Raw genomic sequence first — 17524 nt, 5'->3', positions numbered from 1 at the left:
CAAATTCACCAGAATGTCAACAGCCGGTTGACTGAAATCACCCAAATTACATTGTCGTCCTCAGGCTTCCGTTTTGTTTTCATCACGCGGTCAGTGTCGCACCATTTGCGGTCATACATTCCTAATACTGTACTTGTCCAGTGGGCCTAGACAGATTCTGCTCAAAAAATGTCCAAAAGTTGCTCAAAAATATCGCCAAAAGTTGCTCAAAATGCCAAGAAGAAAGCACCTTGCCGTTCGCCATTTTGAGCTAGTTGTATTATATTTGGAATATTAACACAGGATACCCATTCTGAAAATTGAATCAAATCCGGCATATCCATATTTGAAATCTATTAACACAAGATACCGATCAAAACGCAAGAGATTTTCTAGTGAAATTCTCGTGAATTTCTAAAGGAAACGTGTTAAAATATCAATTACTTATGAATGTGATTTCGAAATAGCGAAAATATGCCAAAAATATGTTAGCTTTTAGAAAAGATGCTGTAAAGTTGCTCACTCTCCGAAAAGTTGCTGCGAATCGAAAAAGTTGATCAAAATCGTAAAAGTTGCTCAAAAGTTGCGGAGCAGAATCTGTCTAGGCCCACTGTCCAGAACCCAGTTCTCGCACAGGCGAGCACAGCCGTTTCTCAAATCAGACCAGCGAAGAACTAAGCTCTAAAGTCAAAAAGTTTGCTTTTTGTTGTGTGGTGGCTATATCGCATTTTGGATCAGCGGTTGGCAAATTGAGGTTGGTCAAAAAGATAACCATTCTCTTTCCATTATTTTGAAATCTTGTACCAATCGATCCTTTTAGAGTACGACACAGATGTACCACAAATTTATACAATTATGTCCTACTGAAGGTACCTTAGAGTCGGTTTTCAATTGAGTGTCGTCAACCCAAACCAAAGCAATACCTTCTGCCAATCACAAAGGACACAGACAATACAATGAACCAATCAAAACTCTAAGTAGATACATGTAGCTGGCGCCAAGCGCGGGAAAACATATTGGTTTAGGTTTTACTTCTGATTGGATGAAAGAGTGGCGCCAATCTTTTAAGCCAATCGTGAAGCCTAAAAATGCGAAACCAATTACGTTTCGATACTCTTTATTCAACTGTTCAAGTACATCATTAGGGAGCTCAAGCAAACCACGACAACGACGGCAACGAGAACGTCACCAAACAAAAGGTTTAGTGAGCAGAACAAGGGCTGTGCACGTGCGTTATAAATCTTTGTACATTTCTTAACCTTCCATTGCAAAACAAGAACGTGAAATGACCAAGTTCTGCGTCGTCTGAGGAACGCGAACGAGGACGACTAATTTTCCGTATTTCCATTTGGAATTGAATGCTGTCGTTGCATATTTAGCCTGAGCACGTTTTTAGAGCCATTATATTACGGAACAGATCTAGACAATTGCGGATTTCGCTGGTAAAATATAAGTTCTTTTTTGACTAGGCGTCGTCTTCGGCGCAACATTGCGCAAGTTTTTAGCGGAGTTCCTTCGCGCTGAAGGCGCGCGAGCGGAGCCCCATACCTTAGAAAATTGGTGACCCATCGATCTAAAAAATTTTGGTTCTCTTGACTTTCCGCACGTACGTACGTCCACACGCCAATACCTTGAAAAATAAGAGAGTAGCACCATTACCACAGCTGTCTTTGATTTTGAGTATCCATGCGATAGTTAATTGACAGCTGTCAAAGCACGCTATCCGCTGACCAATATTACGTGACCATGTCGCGGGCTCAGGTTTAGAAGTCGCGTGTTTTTTTTTTCTTGAAATCGACCGCTGACCAATGACTGGTTTGTTTTTCTGGATCGCGGGCTAAAGCCAGGTTATAACTTTGGGGGAGAGGGAGGGAGTACGTGCAAAGGCAAAATTTTGGCGCAAATTAACCCCTGGCGCGTTTTTGACGTTTCTTCCTACATATTCCTTGCACAATCGTCTCGTCAGTTTGTTAAAATTTAACTGGAAAAAATAGTGAAACCACATGCTGAACGATTACATGTTCACAATTGATCTTTTTTCTGATTCAAGAAATCCTCTTTTTTCTTTAAGGTTCGCTTTCGCAATCAGGAGCTCCGCTTTTAGGCTTGGCTAAATTTACCTATTTATTAGGTTGTGTCAAACATCAAATCGCCGCACATGCGTAGTAAAGTGCAACAGGCCCTTTAATTTCAGAACGTATGTTCCATTTTGACTGCGTTTCTGGCTGTTTGTCGCCTTGGGGGGATTGAGTCTGGGTGATTCACCCTTTGGTTCTGTCGGTTCTGATTTGGAAGACTAGTTTTCAGCGGATTTTTCTTCATTTTCACGTCACTTCAAAGTGCCGAGTTGTAATATATTATATCATCTTTGGCAAGTTGAAAAATTGTCTTCAAACGTAAAGGAGCCTTCAAATAATTGTTTGGTTAGCTGTAAAAACACAACAGAACTAACGGTAAACCAAGCTAAAGCAACAATGGTTATGATTAGGGCAAACGTTACTTAAATTAGCATGAAAACACTCTTAACATGAAGGTTGAAACCCGATCGTCTTTTAATCATTGATTAGCATTGATCAGGTTTCTTTACAAACCTTAGGATTGGAGTTGAGTAATGTTAAATGAAAGCATATCATAGTGATTTTTTGTCAACCTTTAAGACAGATTCTTGGTAGTTACATTTTGCTGTATTTGCTAGCAAACCACCGAACAAGAATTGAAGTTTAAACGTGGCCTTTGTGATGTTGACCCTAACGTAATGAATTCAATTCAGTCATCCATCATCGTGTCCTTTTCCCTACAAGGGAAATAGGGCCTTAAATTCAGTAAAGAAACTTCATTTAGCTTTATAAAATGTAGCTTGGTCTGGTTCTTCACGCTGCCTACTCAGGACGACGGCACGCGCGAGGAAAACGCCCGCGTAATTCGTCCACGCAAGCAATGAATCGCGTTCTTGCGTCACCTCGAGTCTCTTGTGAGCCCCATGCCCTATTTCTGTCAGGAGATAGAAAATCGTAAACATTAAGGTTGGTAGTGACCAAAACCAAGGTTGCTGCAGAGCAAGTGGGGTTGTATCATTTCTTTTTCCTTAATCAACCAGTTTAGACTCGGACGTATTCTGGCCAAACATGACTCCGCGTCAACTCAACTGTCGACAAGATTGATTACAGTTATTATCTTGCATTTGAATAAGGTTATGTTGCTTTTCCTATAAACCGTTTGCATAACAACAAATTGACGTTAGTTTTTAATACGTCTGCCCTGTTATTGATCATGAATTTCGTCAGAGCATTGTCAAAGTGGCTGTTGATCCAAGAGGCGATAGCCGAAGTCGAAAGTGATTGTCATTCGAGACCTTTAGATCTAAGTGTACCCCAAACGTCCAACTGCGGTTTGAGGCTAGACGTTTCCCGTTCGCTGTTCGTACGTTTAATAGTGGATTTAGATTGGAGTAAACTGAAGTGAATAGAAATCATTCTGTCAATGCATTGAAAATTGCCAAAATTAGGCCAAAAACTAGCAACAGAATGCTAGAATGCGTAGCTTTCTAAAGAAATAAAGCATCAAAAAGCACACATCGACTTAATCCGCCGCCATATCGGATTTCCACAAAGGATCAGTGCCTTTTTACAAAAAAAAACAACAACAAAAGGCTAGGTAATTGCTTATTTGCCTAAAAGTTATAATTGATTTTAGGCCTAGGGCAAACGCCGAATTCAAGTCGCGTCGAGTAAATTAAAAATAGGTGCGACAAAGAGTCGCCTTAGGCCTGGGGCAAACGTCGAATCTTAGTCGAACTTAATTCGTCGAACCAATTAATTTTGAAATAGGCGCACGAATGGTGCGACGTTTGCCGCAATTAAATTCGACTCAAATTAATGGTTCGACTCTAGCATAAGTTCGACTTGCCAAGTCGGATAATGCGACAGTGGTTCGGCGTTTCGGCAAACGCCGTTCTAAACATGGGCTGAACTCAATTCATAAATCATGCAAATTACAAAATAATTGATTCAAATTTGATGGATTGGGCAAACGTCACAAAAATATATACTCCCCCATCTGCCAAACGCTGTTTCCCCGCCTTCCTGACGAACATGCGCTGTACAAAGACAATTTCGCTACCGGGAATGGCGAGCTATGGAAAGTCATTGCTGACATCAAAACCGCTGCTCAAGATCGCTGCTCCATTGTTGTTCACTAACAGAAGCACGGTTAAGCATGCCACTTGGAGCAATAGCTGTCTTCTATGATACACTTTTCTCAGAACTGTATGTAATGCGAGTCTTCTCTTTCTATTTTTCGCATTTGATTGCCAAAGTAAGGCCCAACGAGCACTGTATTTCGGCATTTCGCTGGCAAGTCCTAGCAGCAACTAGCCGCGCATTGAGTGAATAGCGGGGACACGCGCTTATTCCCGTGTTTTACAACCTCTTTCAGTGTTACGTACATACGCGACATCTTTCGACCATCTTTCGACATGCCATCTTTCGACATGCTATAAAAGACCGTTAAACTGTGAAACTGGGGGTAGTTTTTCCGGTTATTAGCTGAGGAAATGACAAGGAAATGATAATTACCTACCTCAAATGGCTGCAGAAGATTTTGGACTTTGCATGCTTCCCTATTTACGGGATGATTCAAGCGACTTCCTGATACTTCTAACCTTAATTTAATGTCAAATAAATCAGTCTTTCATCATTCATTTCGAGTTCGACCGTAGAGAAGTCCGTTGTGTTTACATTTTACGTTGTGTTAAAATTTTCCAGTCGATAGATTTTTTTAAGTTTTTACTGCGGTCAGATAAGGAGTTACTTGTGTCAGAAATGACAATTGGGGGTCATCGACTTCCTTTCAGAGATAAAGCATGTGGAAAACTACCCTGATTTTGAAAAACTGGCGCACGTAATTCAGCATTGTCTACAGGGGTTTATAATTAAAAATATCGAAGGTGAGTCAACGGAGGCAAACGATCTTAGATATATTTTGAAGAAGTAGGTCTGTTTCGTAAATAATTCCAAATGTCACCAACGTTTTCACAAAACTTAACCCTTCAAGAGGCATTTGAAACCGTCGCACAGATGAGCGACGAGCTGAAAGAAACAGAATTCGATAGTGCATTTTGCAAAAATTCAAACTTCTAGTCGATAGATTTTCTTCATTTTTTCGCTCAACGTAGAAAATCGGTAAAGAAAATGATCCATCAAAAGAAAAATAGGGGTCACAGAACGTCAAAGATCGTTAAGTCCAGGCAAAGCTTTAGCAATGGCCATCTGTCCTATCATTGTTCATTTTATTACTTAGCGCGCGCTCTCATGCATGACGTGGCGTGTGAATTTGCGTGCGCAGTAAGGATGCGCAGAAACAATTAGCGCAAACGTCCTTTATTCCAGCGTGGTAACAAACGTCGAACCTGCGTCGATCCTATTTCACAAGTTGAGCTTCATTCAGGATCTTTGAGCACTCACCGGACTTCAAGTTTAAATAACCGATGTAAATGCTTTCATCGATCCTGTTATAAGGGAACACTGATAAACAGCTCATTAAAAATGTTAGTAATGACCCAGAAAAAGGGAGACTGTGTCGAGACAACTCGACCGTCTCGTTCCTCGAGTCTTCGTTTCTTAAAGCACAAGCTCGATAGAGCGAGCGACTCTCCTTACAAGTTCGATTTTGATTGGTTAAAAAAAAAAAATGGAAACTAACAGAAGACCAAAAGGAGCGCGGCTTCTGGGGACGAGAATGAAGTAAAGCACTAACAATTCGAGCCACATGTTTGCCAGCTGGGCATGCGCAAATCAACCGGAAAACCAATACTATTGGGCCTCCAATCGGGTCGCTCATCTCCTGACCGCTGGTCAAGGAGAACGAACACTCTGAGTACGGTCAGTACGAGGTTGGTTGAGTGAATGAAAACCGCAGAAATGCGCCTAGCTCATTAAGAAGAGAGTAAGCGATGAATCGAGACATTTTATTTTTCTTCCCTTTTTAAAACAAGTTACGTGTGAATCGGTCGGGCAATGGGAAACGAAACACTTTACTGATTGAGCAAAATGTATTGTACCGGAAACAATATTTTACACTGCTTTTCTAAGTAATTATCTATTTCTACGTCCGCTATGGAGTTTGAAAGGTTGTTTATCATTGTTCTACCAGTCTAAAACGCCACATCAGACAGTGAACACGGAGATCATACTGACAAGAAGCAGAACGCCAAAGTAAACTGTCGTGATGCCCGCTCCATTGCAAAGATTTTGACCACAGCACAAAATCCCTCTGTCTTCGGCGTTTGGCATTAGAGCAGCTGAGTCACCACAAGCCAGTGGTACAGTGCAGCCTTTGTAGTACTCTATTAAACCTGACTTTTTAAACTCGAGTTTGAAACACTTTCTGTAGCCAACTCCACAGTAAACCTCGATGGCGTTTTGGTCGCAGTCTTCCCACGAAATTGTGCTAGCACACTTATAACAACGGAACCCGGCCGGTAAAAGTGTGGCACCTGGCGAGAGGGCGAAGTTGCACAAATCCTTGTCGCACATTGTGGCTTGGCAGTCTTCTTTTCGCTTGTCATCGCACGGATTGTACAACCGTGTAGTGCAGCTTTTTTTGTATTCCGTCTTGTCTCTCGGAGTTTTTCTGGACATTTCGGCTATGCATCATGTCTTATCCGATCCTGAACACGTCCTTTCTGTCTCATTCAAATCTAAATCACAGTCAGCCCATGAAACTTCACTGTCGCAGTTGAAGCAATGAATCGCCACACCTGCAAAGTACAAATTTCCAAAATGATCAACTCCATGGAAGCTTTTTATTCATGAGTGACTAAGATTCTGAATTATTCTTAGAGGTTAAGTCGAGGAGCTCAAAAACTGATGCACTTTCATTACATTGCTGCGCGTTTTGCAAGTCACGAGCCCGAAATTCTAAATAGCGGAAATGGCAGTGAAACGAAACAAACGTCAGAGGTCATTAAGGTGCGCCATCAGAGCCTACATCATCACTGTGTACCATTATCGTTATCATAGAACAATTATTATATCATCATCATAAGTGTCATCGCTATCGCCATCGTCATCGGTATCGGCGTCGTCATCGGCATCGGTATCGTCATCGGCATCGGCATCGGCATCGGCATCGTCATCAACATCGGCATCGGCATTGGCATCGTCATCGGCATCCTCATCGTCATTTTCCTCGGCATCGCCATCCTCATCGTCATTGTCATCGGCATTGGTATCGGCATCGCCATCCTCATCGTCATTGTCATCGGCATTGGCATCGTCATCGGCATCCTCATCGTCATTTTCCTCGGCATCGCCATCCTCATCGTCATTGTCATCGGCATTGGTATCGGCATCGCCATCCTCATCGTCATTGTCATTGTCATCGGCATTGGCATCGTCATCGGCATCCTCATCGTCATTTTCCTCGGCATCGCCATCCTCATCGTCATTGTCATCGGCATTGGTATCGGCATCGCCATCCTCATCGTCATTGTCATCGGCATTGGCATCGTCATCGGCATCCTCATCGTCATTTTCCTCGGCATCGCCATCCTCATCGTCATTGTCATCGGCATTGGTATCGGCATCGTCATCGGCATCGTCATCCGCATCAGCATCTTCATCCTCATCCTCATCCTCATCGTCATCCTCATCGGCATCGGCACTATCTGTCGGCATTATGTAACATTTTTTGTCCGTTCTGTCCCATTAATCTTTATGGATGCCCTCTCGTCCTTTTCTCACTTGATTGTATTTAAAAGCAATTTTCTTTCTGCAGCTGGATACAAGAGTCGAATTTAATCTTATCTCTCTCACTAGTTCCTGGCTTAATTCGCAACAGACATACGTACAACAGCACGCTCAGGTCGTTGAAAACCGAACAAACATGCTACTAAGTGGACTGAACTTTTATTAACCGTACACGAATAACTCAGATGGCGTGTCACTAAAAATGCGAAACCAGTTGTTCATCGCGCAATTTATATGGACGCAGTGAAAGAGCGCGTGTAGAATGCTACTAGTGTGATAAGAATTGAAGCGGAGCCAGAGGGCCGCCATGGATTTTCTAAGACTTACAAACCAGCCTTCACAACTATGGATGATTGACAAGAAAGAATATTTACTGAATTGTAAGTTGGAAAACGTTGAACGATTACTTCGTTTTTTCACGCGACCCATTGTTAGTACACGAATAAAATTCTCTTTTAAAGAATGTAAACCAGCTTTAGTGAGATGTGAACACAATGAAGAAATTAAAATATGAGAAGGGGGGCAGTCTGAGTACCTACCGAAGTGCAAAACATATGCAAGTAGAAGCATGGAACAGATCGCTGATAGTAAACTGAGCCTCATTGATCCCTCTGATTGAAATCCACGATAAACCAGCGATAGAATAGGCGTAAAATAAGTCAACAACTGCGGTATTGAACAGAGAGTCCTTTACCATACGGCCAGCATGTGTCACTGAACGAAAGTAACGATGATCTGAATAGGCGATCTGCTGTCAATGGTTTAATATTAAACTATTTTTCGACGTCAATTTTCAAACAGGTGTAAACAGATGAAATCGATCGGTGTTTTTAATTATCTTGTACGAGCAAGGATATAGTTTTTGTCTCTTCCCTCGTGGGAAGATTAGAATGATTTAATCATCATTGTCAGTGTTTAATGCCTGCTGACGTCTTCTCTCTTCCTATTTCAGTGAGATTTTTTTAGTTTCTCGAGAATCTAATAGCTGATCAGGAACGCAGAAATTGTAGCTGCTGGTAGAGAGAATAAAGCAGTCTAACATTGGGAGAATAATTTGCCATTAAATATTGGAGTAGTCTAAATTGCCCTCAGTTTAAGAAATGAATGAAGACAACTGAGGCGTTCCCCATGGAATGTTTTGTGACTGAGTCGGTCGTCCGTTAAAAAATAAATAAGATAAAAGTGCACAAAAGAAATACTGCATAAATTAACAAATTAGTCATTTCAAAGATCTCTAAAATTATAAATAATAATAACAAATCAATCACATTTATAGCAGTAAGATTCCAAAGTGCTTAGACTATGTGTAAAGACGCATAAAATTTTGTTATAAAATACCATCAAAAATGTTATGTCATTGAATACAATGTAAATTATAGTCGCAAGAATAAATAAAAAGTGTAAATAAACACCATCTTACCTAACGGTTGAAAGCAGTCCATATTGTAGTCCATATCATTAATTATTAACCTACAATTCGTACGAAAAATATATCATGCGTCTATGATCTCCCGATAACTATTTATGCCGATGATGTGGCGCTGATCACTGGCCGTTTCGACGGTTGTCATGCACGGGCTAAAAAAAAACAATAAAAAAAAATTAAAAAGTATACTGAGTAATGCAAATTTTATACAAGAGTGTCATAGTCTTGGCTGATGTCAAGCCCCAACGCTTTTTTTAATTTATTCATTTATTGATTCATTTTTCAATTTGAAAAGCGAATGCTGTTTACTATTTCATTCTTTCAAATTTTTGTTCTTTTCAGACTGGAACGTTCCCAGCAGTTTCAGAGGCCGTCAATAAATTTTAATAATCATATCTTCATATCAAATTCACCAGAATGTCAACAGCCGGTTGACTGAAATCACCCAAATTTCATTGTCGTCCTCAGGCTTCCGTTTTGTTTTCATCACGCGGTCAGTGTCGCACCATTTGCGGTCATACATTCCTAATACTGTACTTGTCCAGTGGACCTAGACAGATTCTGCTCAAAAAATGTTAAAAAGTTGCTCAAAAATATCGCCAAAAGTTGCTCAAAATCGCAAGAAGAAAGCACCTTGCCGTTCGCCATTTTGAGCTAGTTGTACCATATTTGGAATATTAACACAGGATACCCATTCTGAAAACTGAATCAAATCCGGCATATCCATATTTGAAATCTATTAACACAAGATACCGATCAAAACGCAAGAGATTTTCTAGTGAAATTCTCGTGAATTTCTAAAGGAAACGTGTTAAAATATCAATTACTTATGAATGTGATTTCGAAATAGCGAAAATATGCCAAAAATATGTTAGCTTTTAGAAAAGATGCTGTAAAGTTGCTCACTCTCCGAAAAGTTGCTGCGAATCGAAAAAGTTGATCAAAATCGTAAAAGTTGCTCAAAAGTTGCGGAGCAGAATCTGTCTAGGCCCACTGTCCAGAACCCAGTTCTCGCACAGGCGAGCACAGCCGTTTCTCAAATCAGACCAGCGAAGAACTAAGCTCTAAAGTCAAAAAGTTTGCTTTTTGTTGTGTGGTGGCTATATCGCATTTTGGATCAGCGGTTGGCAAATTGAGGTTGGTCAAAAAGATAACCATTCTCTTTCCATTATTTTGAAATCTTGTACCAATCGATCCTTTTAGAGTACGACACAGATGTACCACAAATTTATACAATTATGTCCTACTGAAGGTACCTTAGAGTCGGTTTTCAATTGAGTGTCGTCAACCCAAACCAAAGCAATACCTTCTGCCAATCACAAAGGACACAGACAATACAATGAACCAATCAAAACTCTAAGTAGATACATGTAGCTGGCGCCAAGCGCGGGAAAACATATTGGTTTAGGTTTTACTTCTGATTGGATGAAAGAGTGGCGCCAATCTTTTAAGCCAATCGTGAAGCCTAAAAATGCGAAACCAATTACGTTTCGATACTCTTTATTCAACTGTTCAAGTACATCATTAGGGAGCTCAAGCAAACCACGACAACGACGGCAACGAGAACGTCACCAAACAAAAGGTTTAGTGAGCAGAACAAGGGCTGTGCACGTGCGTTATAAATCTTTGTACATTTCTTAACCTTCCATTGCAAAACAAGAACGTGAAATGACCAAGTTCTGCGTCGTCTGAGGAACGCGAACGAGGACGACTAATTTTCCGTATTTCCATTTGGAATTGAATGCTGTCGTTGCATATTTAGCCTGAGCACGTTTTTAGAGCCATTATATTACGGAACAGATCTAGACAATTGCGGATTTCGCTGGTAAAATATAAGTTCTTTTTTGACTAGGCGTCGTCTTCGGCGCAACATTGCGCAAGTTTTTAGCGGAGTTCCTTCACGCTGAAGGCGCGCGAGCGGAGCCCCATACCTTAGAAAATTGGTGACCCATCGATCTAAAAAATTTTGGTTCTCTTGACTTTCCGTACGTACGTACGTCCACACGCCAATACCTTGAAAAATAAGAGAGTAGCACCATTACCACAGCTGTCTTTGATTTTGAGTATCCATGCGATAGTTAATTGACAGCTGTCAAAGCACGCTATCCGCTGACCAATATTACGTGACCATGTCGCGGGCTCAGGTTTAGAAGTCGCGTGTTTTTTTTTTCTTGAAATCGACCGCTGACCAATGACTGGTTTGTTTTTCTGGATCGCGGGCTAAAGCCAGGTTATAACTTTGGGGGAGAGGGAGGGAGTACGTGCAAAGGCAAAATTTTGGCGCAAATTAACCCCTGGCGCGTTTTTGACGTTTCTTCCTACATATTCCTTGCACAATCGTCTCGTCAGTTTGTTAAAATTTAACTGGAAAAAATAGTGAAACCACATGCTGAACGATTACATGTTCACAATTGATCTTTTTTCTGATTCAAGAAATCCTCTTTTTTCTTTAAGGTTCGCTTTCGCAATCAGGAGCTCCGCTTTTAGGCTTGGCTAAATTTACCTATTTATTAGGTTGTGTCAAACATCAAATCGCCGCACATGCGTAGTAAAGTGCAACAGGCCCTTTAATTTCAGAACGTATGTTCCATTTTGACTGCGTTTCTGGCTGTTTGTCGCCTTGGGGGGATTGAGTCTGGGTGATTCACCCTTTGGTTCTGTCGGTTCTGATTTGGAAGACTAGTTTTAAGCGGATTTTTCTTCATTTTCACGTCACTTCAAAGTGCCGAGTTGTAATATATTATATCATCTTTGGCAAGTTGAAAAATTGTCTTCAAACGTAAAGGAGCCTTCAAATAATTGTTTGGTTAGCTGTAAAAACACAACAGAACTAACGGTAAACCAAGCTAAAGCAACAATGGTTATGATTAGGGCAAACGTTACTTAAATTAGCATGAAAACACTCTTAACATGAAGGTTGAAACCCGATCGTCTTTTAATCATTGATTAGCATTGATCAGGTTTCTTTACAAACCTTAGGATTGGAGTTGAGCAATGTTAAATGAAAGCATATCATAGTGATTTTTTGTCAACCTTTAAGACAGATTCTTGGTAGTTACATTTTGCTGTATTTGCTAGCAAACCACCGAACAAGAATTGAAGTTTAAACGTGGCCTTTGTGATGTTGACCCTAACGTAATGAATTCAATTCAGTCATCCATCATCGTGTCCTTTTCCCTACAAGGGAAATAGGGCCTTAAATTCAGTAAAGAAACTTCATTTAGCTTTATAAAATGTAGCTTGGTCTGGTTCTTCACGCTGCCTACTCAGGACGACGGCACGCGCGAGGAAAACGCCCGCGTAATTCGTCCACGCAAGCAATGAATCGCGTTCTTGCGTCACCTCGAGTCTCTTGTGAGCCCCATGCCCTATTTCTGTCAGGAGATAGAAAATCGTAAACATTAAGGTTGGTAGTGACCAAAACCAAGGTTGCTGCAGAGCAAGTGGGGTTGTATCATTTCTTTTTCCTTAATCAACCAGTTTAGACTCGGACGTATTCTGGCCAAACATGACTCCGCGTCAACTCAACTGTCGACAAGATTGATTACAGTTATTATCTTGCATTTGAATAAGGTTATGTTGCTTTTCCTATAAACCGTTTGCATAACAACAAATTGACGTTAGTTTTTAATACGTCTGCCCTGTTATTGGTCATGAATTTCGTCAGAGCATTGTCAAAGTGGCTGTTGATCCAAGAGGCGATAGCCGAAGTCGAAAGTGATTGTCATTCGAGACCTTTAGATCTAAGTGTACCCCAAACGTCCAACTGCGGTTTGAGGCTAGACGTTTCCCGTTCGCTGTTCGTACGTTTAATAGTGGATTTAGATTGGAGTAAACTGAAGTGAATAGAAATCATTCTGTCAATGCATTGAAAATTGCCAAAATTAGGCCAAAAACTAGCAACAGAATGCTAGAATGCGTAGCTTTCTAAAGAAATAAAGCATCAAAAAGCACACATCGACTTAATCCGCCGCCATATCGGATTTCCACAAAGGATCAGTGCCTTTTTACAAAAAAAAACAACAACAAAAGGCTAGGTAATTGCTTATTTGCCTAAAAGTTATAATTGATTTTAGGCCTAGGGCAAACGCCGAATTCAAGTCGCGTCGAGTAAATTAAAAATAGGTGCGACAAAGAGTCGCCTTAGGCCTGGGGCAAACGTCGAATCTTAGTCGAACTTAATTCGTCGAACCAATTAATTTTGAAATAGGCGCACGAATGGTGCGACGTTTGCCGCAATTAAATTCGACTCAAATTAATGGTTCGACTCTAGCATAAGTTCGACTTGCCAAGTCGGATAATGCGACAGTGGTTCGGCGTTTCGGCAAACGCCGTTCTAAACATGGGCTGAACTCAATTCATAAATCATGCAAATTACAAAATAATTGATTCAAATTTGATGGATTGGGCAAACGTCACAAAAATATATACTCCCCCATCTGCCAAACGCTGTTTCCCCGCCTTCCTGACGAACATGCGCTGTACAAAGACAATTTCGCTACCGGGAATGGCGAGCTATGGAAAGTCATTGCTGACATCAAAACCGCTGCTCAAGATCGCTGCTCCATTGTTGTTCACTAACAGAAGCACGGTTAAGCATGCCACTTGGAGCAATAGCTGTCTTCTATGATACACTTTTCTCAGAACTGTATGTAATGCGAGTCTTCTCTTTCTATTTTTCGCATTTGATTGCCAAAGTAAGGCCCAACGAGCACTGTATTTCGGCATTTCGCTGGCAAGTCCTAGCAGCAACTAGCCGCGCATTGAGTGAATAGCGGGGACACGCGCTTATTCCCGTGTTTTACAACCTCTTTCAGTGTTACGTACATACGCGACATCTTTCGACCATCTTTCGACATGCCATCTTTCGACATGCTATAAAAGACCGTTAAACTGTGAAACTGGGGGTAGTTTTTCCGGTTATTAGCTGAGGAAATGACAAGGAAATGATAATTACCTACCTCAAATGGCTGCAGAAGATTTTGGACTTTGCATGCTTCCCTATTTACGGGATGATTCAAGCGACTTCCTGATACTCCTAACCTTAATTTAATGTCAAATAAATCAGTCTTTCATCATTCATTTCGAGTTCGACCGTAGAGAAGTCCGTTGTGTTTACATTTTACGTTGTGTTAAAATTTTCCAGTCGATAGATTTTTTTAAGTTTTTACTGCGGTCAGATAAGGAGTTACTTGTGTCAGAAATGACAATTGGGGGTCATCGACTTCCTTTCAGAGATAAAGCATGTGGAAAACTACCCTGATTTTGAAAAACTGGCGCACGTAATTCAGCATTGTCTACAGGGGTTTATAATTAAAAATATCGAAGGTGAGTCAACGGAGGCAAACGATCTTAGATATATTTTGAAGAAGTAGGTCTGTTTCGTAAATAATTCCAAATGTCACCAACGTTTTCACAAAACTTAACCCTTCAAGAGGCATTTGAAACCGTCGCACAGATGAGCGACGAGCTGAAAGAAACAGAATTCGATAGTGCATTTTGCAAAAATTCAAACTTCTAGTCGATAGATTTTCTTCATTTTTTCGCTCAACGTAGAAAATCGGTAAAGAAAATGATCCATCAAAAGAAAAATAGGGGTCACAGAACGTCAAAGATCGTTAAGTCCAGGCAAAGCTTTAGCAATGGCCATCTGTCCTATCATTGTTCATTTTATTACTTAGCGCGCGCTCTCATGCATGACGTGGCGTGTGAATTTGCGTGCGCAGTAAGGATGCGCAGAAACAATTAGCGCAAACGTCCTTTATTCCAGCGTGGTAACAAACGTCGAACCTGCGTCGATCCTATTTCACAAGTTGAGCTTCATTCAGGATCTTTGAGCACTCACCGGACTTCAAGTTTAAATAACCGATGTAAATGCTTTCATCGATCCTGTTATAAGGGAACACTGATAAACAGCTCATTAAAAATGTTAGTAATGACCCAGAAAAAGGGAGACTGTGTCGAGACAACTCGACCGTCTCGTTCCTCGAGTCTTCGTTTCTTAAAGCACAAGCTCGATAGAGCGAGCGACTCTCCTTACAAGTTCGATTTTGATTGGTTAAAAAAAAAAAATGGAAACTAACAGAAGACCAAAAGGAGCGCGGCTTCTGGGGACGAGAATGAAGTAAAGCACTAACAATTCGAGCCACATGTTTGCCAGCTGGGCATGCGCAAATCAACCGGAAAACCAATACTATTGGGCCTCCAATCGGGTCGCTCATCTCCTGACCGCTGGTCAAGGAGAACGAACACTCTGAGTACGGTCAGTACGAGGTTGGTTGAGTGAATGAAAACCGCAGAAATGCGCCTAGCTCATTAAGAAGAGAGTAAGCGATGAATCGAGACATTTTATTTTTCTTCCCTTTTTAAAACAAGTTACGTGTGAATCGGTCGGGCAATGGGAAACGAAACACTTTACTGATTGAGCAAAATGTATTGTACCGGAAACAATATTTTACACTGCTTTTCTAAGTAATTATCTATTTCTACGTCCGCTATGGAGTTTGAAAGGTTGTTTATCATTGTTCTACCAGTCTAAAACGCCACATCAGACAGTGAACACGGAGATCATACTGACAAGAAGCAGAACGCCAAAGTAAACTGTCGTGATGCCCGCTCCATTGCAAAGATTTTGACCACAGCACAAAATCCCTCTGTCTTCGGCGTTTGGCATTAGAGCAGCTGAGTCACCACAAGCCAGTGGTACAGTGCAGCCTTTGTAGTACTCTATTAAACCTGACTTTTTAAACTCGAGTTTGAAACACTTTCTGTAGCCAACTCCACAGTAAACCTCGATGGCGTTTTGGTCGCAGTCTTCCCACGAAATTGTGCTAGCACACTTATAACAACGGAACCCGGCCGGTAAAAGTGTGGCACCTGGCGAGAGGGCGAAGTTGCACAAATCCTTGTCGCACATTGTGGCTTGGCAGTCTTCTTTTCGCTTGTCATCGCACGGATTGTACAACCGTGTAGTGCAGCTTTTTTTGTATTCCGTCTTGTCTCTCGGAGTTTTTCTGGACATTTCGGCTATGCATCTGGTCTTATCCGATCCTGAACACGTCCTTTCTGTCTCATTCAAATCTAAATCACAGTCAGCCCATGAAACTTCACTGTCGCAGTTGAAGCAATGAATCGCCACACCTGCAAAGTACAAATTTCCAAAATGATCAACTCCATGGAAGCTTTTTATTCATGAGTGACCAAGATTCTGAATTATTCTTAGAGGTTAAGTCGAGGAGCTCAAAAACTGATGCACTTTCATTACATTGCTGCGCGTTTTGCAAGTCACGAGCCCGAAATTCTAAATAGCGGAAATGGCAGTGAAACGAAACAAACGTCAGAGGTCATTAAGGTGCGCCATCAGAGCCTACATCATCACTGTGTACCATTATCGTTATCATAGAACAATTATTATATCATCATCATAAGTGTCATCGCTATCGCCATCGTCATCGGTATCGGCGTCGTCATCGGCATCGGTATCGTCATCGGCATCGGTATCGTCATCGGTATCGTCATCGGCATCGGCATCGGCATCGGCATCGTCATCAACATCGGCATCGGCATTGGCATCGTCATCGGCATCCTCATCGTCATTTTCCTCGGCATCGCCATCCTCATCGTCATTGTCATCGGCATTGGTATCGGCATCGCCATCCTCATCGTCATTGTCATCGGCATTGGCATCGTCATCGGCATCCTCATCGTCATTTTCCTCGGCATCGCCATCCTCATCGTCATTGTCATCGGCATTGGTATCGGCATCGCCATCCTCATCGTCATTGTCATTGTCATCGGCATTGGCATCGTCATCGGCATCCTCATCGTCATTTTCCTCGGCATCGCCATCCTCATCGTCATTGTCATCGGCATTGGTATCGGCATCGCCATCCTCATCGTCATTGTCATCGGCATTGGCATCGTCATCGGCATCCTCATCGTCATTTTCCTCGGCATCGCCATCCTCATCGTCATTGTCATCGGCATTGGTATCGGCATCGTCATCGGCATCGTCATCCGCATCAGCATCTTCATCCTCATCCTCATCCTCATCGTCATCCTCATCGGCATCGGCACTATCTGTCGGCATTATGTAACATTTTTTGTCCGTTCTGTCCCATTAATCTTTATGGATGCCCTCTCGTCCTTTTCTCACTTGATTGTATTTAAAAGCAATTTTCTTTCTGCAGCTGGATACAAGAGTCGAATTTAATCTTATCTCTCTCACTAGTTCCTGGCTTAATTCGCAACAGACATACGTACAACAGCACGCTCAGGTCGTTGAAAACCGAACAAACATGCTACTAAGTGGACTGAACTTTTATTAACCGTACACGAATAACTCAGATGGCGTGTCACTAAAAATGCGAAA

General features: G+C 41.6%; 1 protein-coding gene and 1 pseudogene across 1 annotated transcript in view; both read right to left on the bottom strand.

Annotated features, from left to right (window-relative positions):
* Window positions 1–5608: 5608 nt before the first annotated feature.
* Window positions 5609–8503, bottom strand: LOC145469937 (uncharacterized; annotated as a pseudogene).
* A 6662-nt stretch (window positions 8504–15165) lies between these two features.
* The window catches only part of LOC145469930 (uncharacterized), a 2863-nt gene continuing 504 nt past the window's right edge, over window positions 15166–17524 (bottom strand). Inside the window, exon 2 of the mRNA XM_081453749.1 lies at window positions 15166–16293. Within this exon, the coding sequence (XP_081309875.1) occupies window positions 15701–16293 (593 nt within the window). The 3' untranslated portion in view covers window positions 15166–15700. The remainder of the gene's footprint in view (window positions 16294–17524) is intronic.

Source organism: Orbicella franksi, chromosome 2 (genome assembly GCF_964199315.1).
Source record: "Orbicella franksi chromosome 2, jaOrbFran1.1, whole genome shotgun sequence".
Taxonomy (NCBI): domain Eukaryota; kingdom Metazoa; phylum Cnidaria; class Anthozoa; order Scleractinia; family Merulinidae; genus Orbicella; species Orbicella franksi.
The sequence above is the reverse complement of the archived record's forward strand: the minus strand, read 5'-3'. Positions and strand labels throughout refer to the sequence as shown.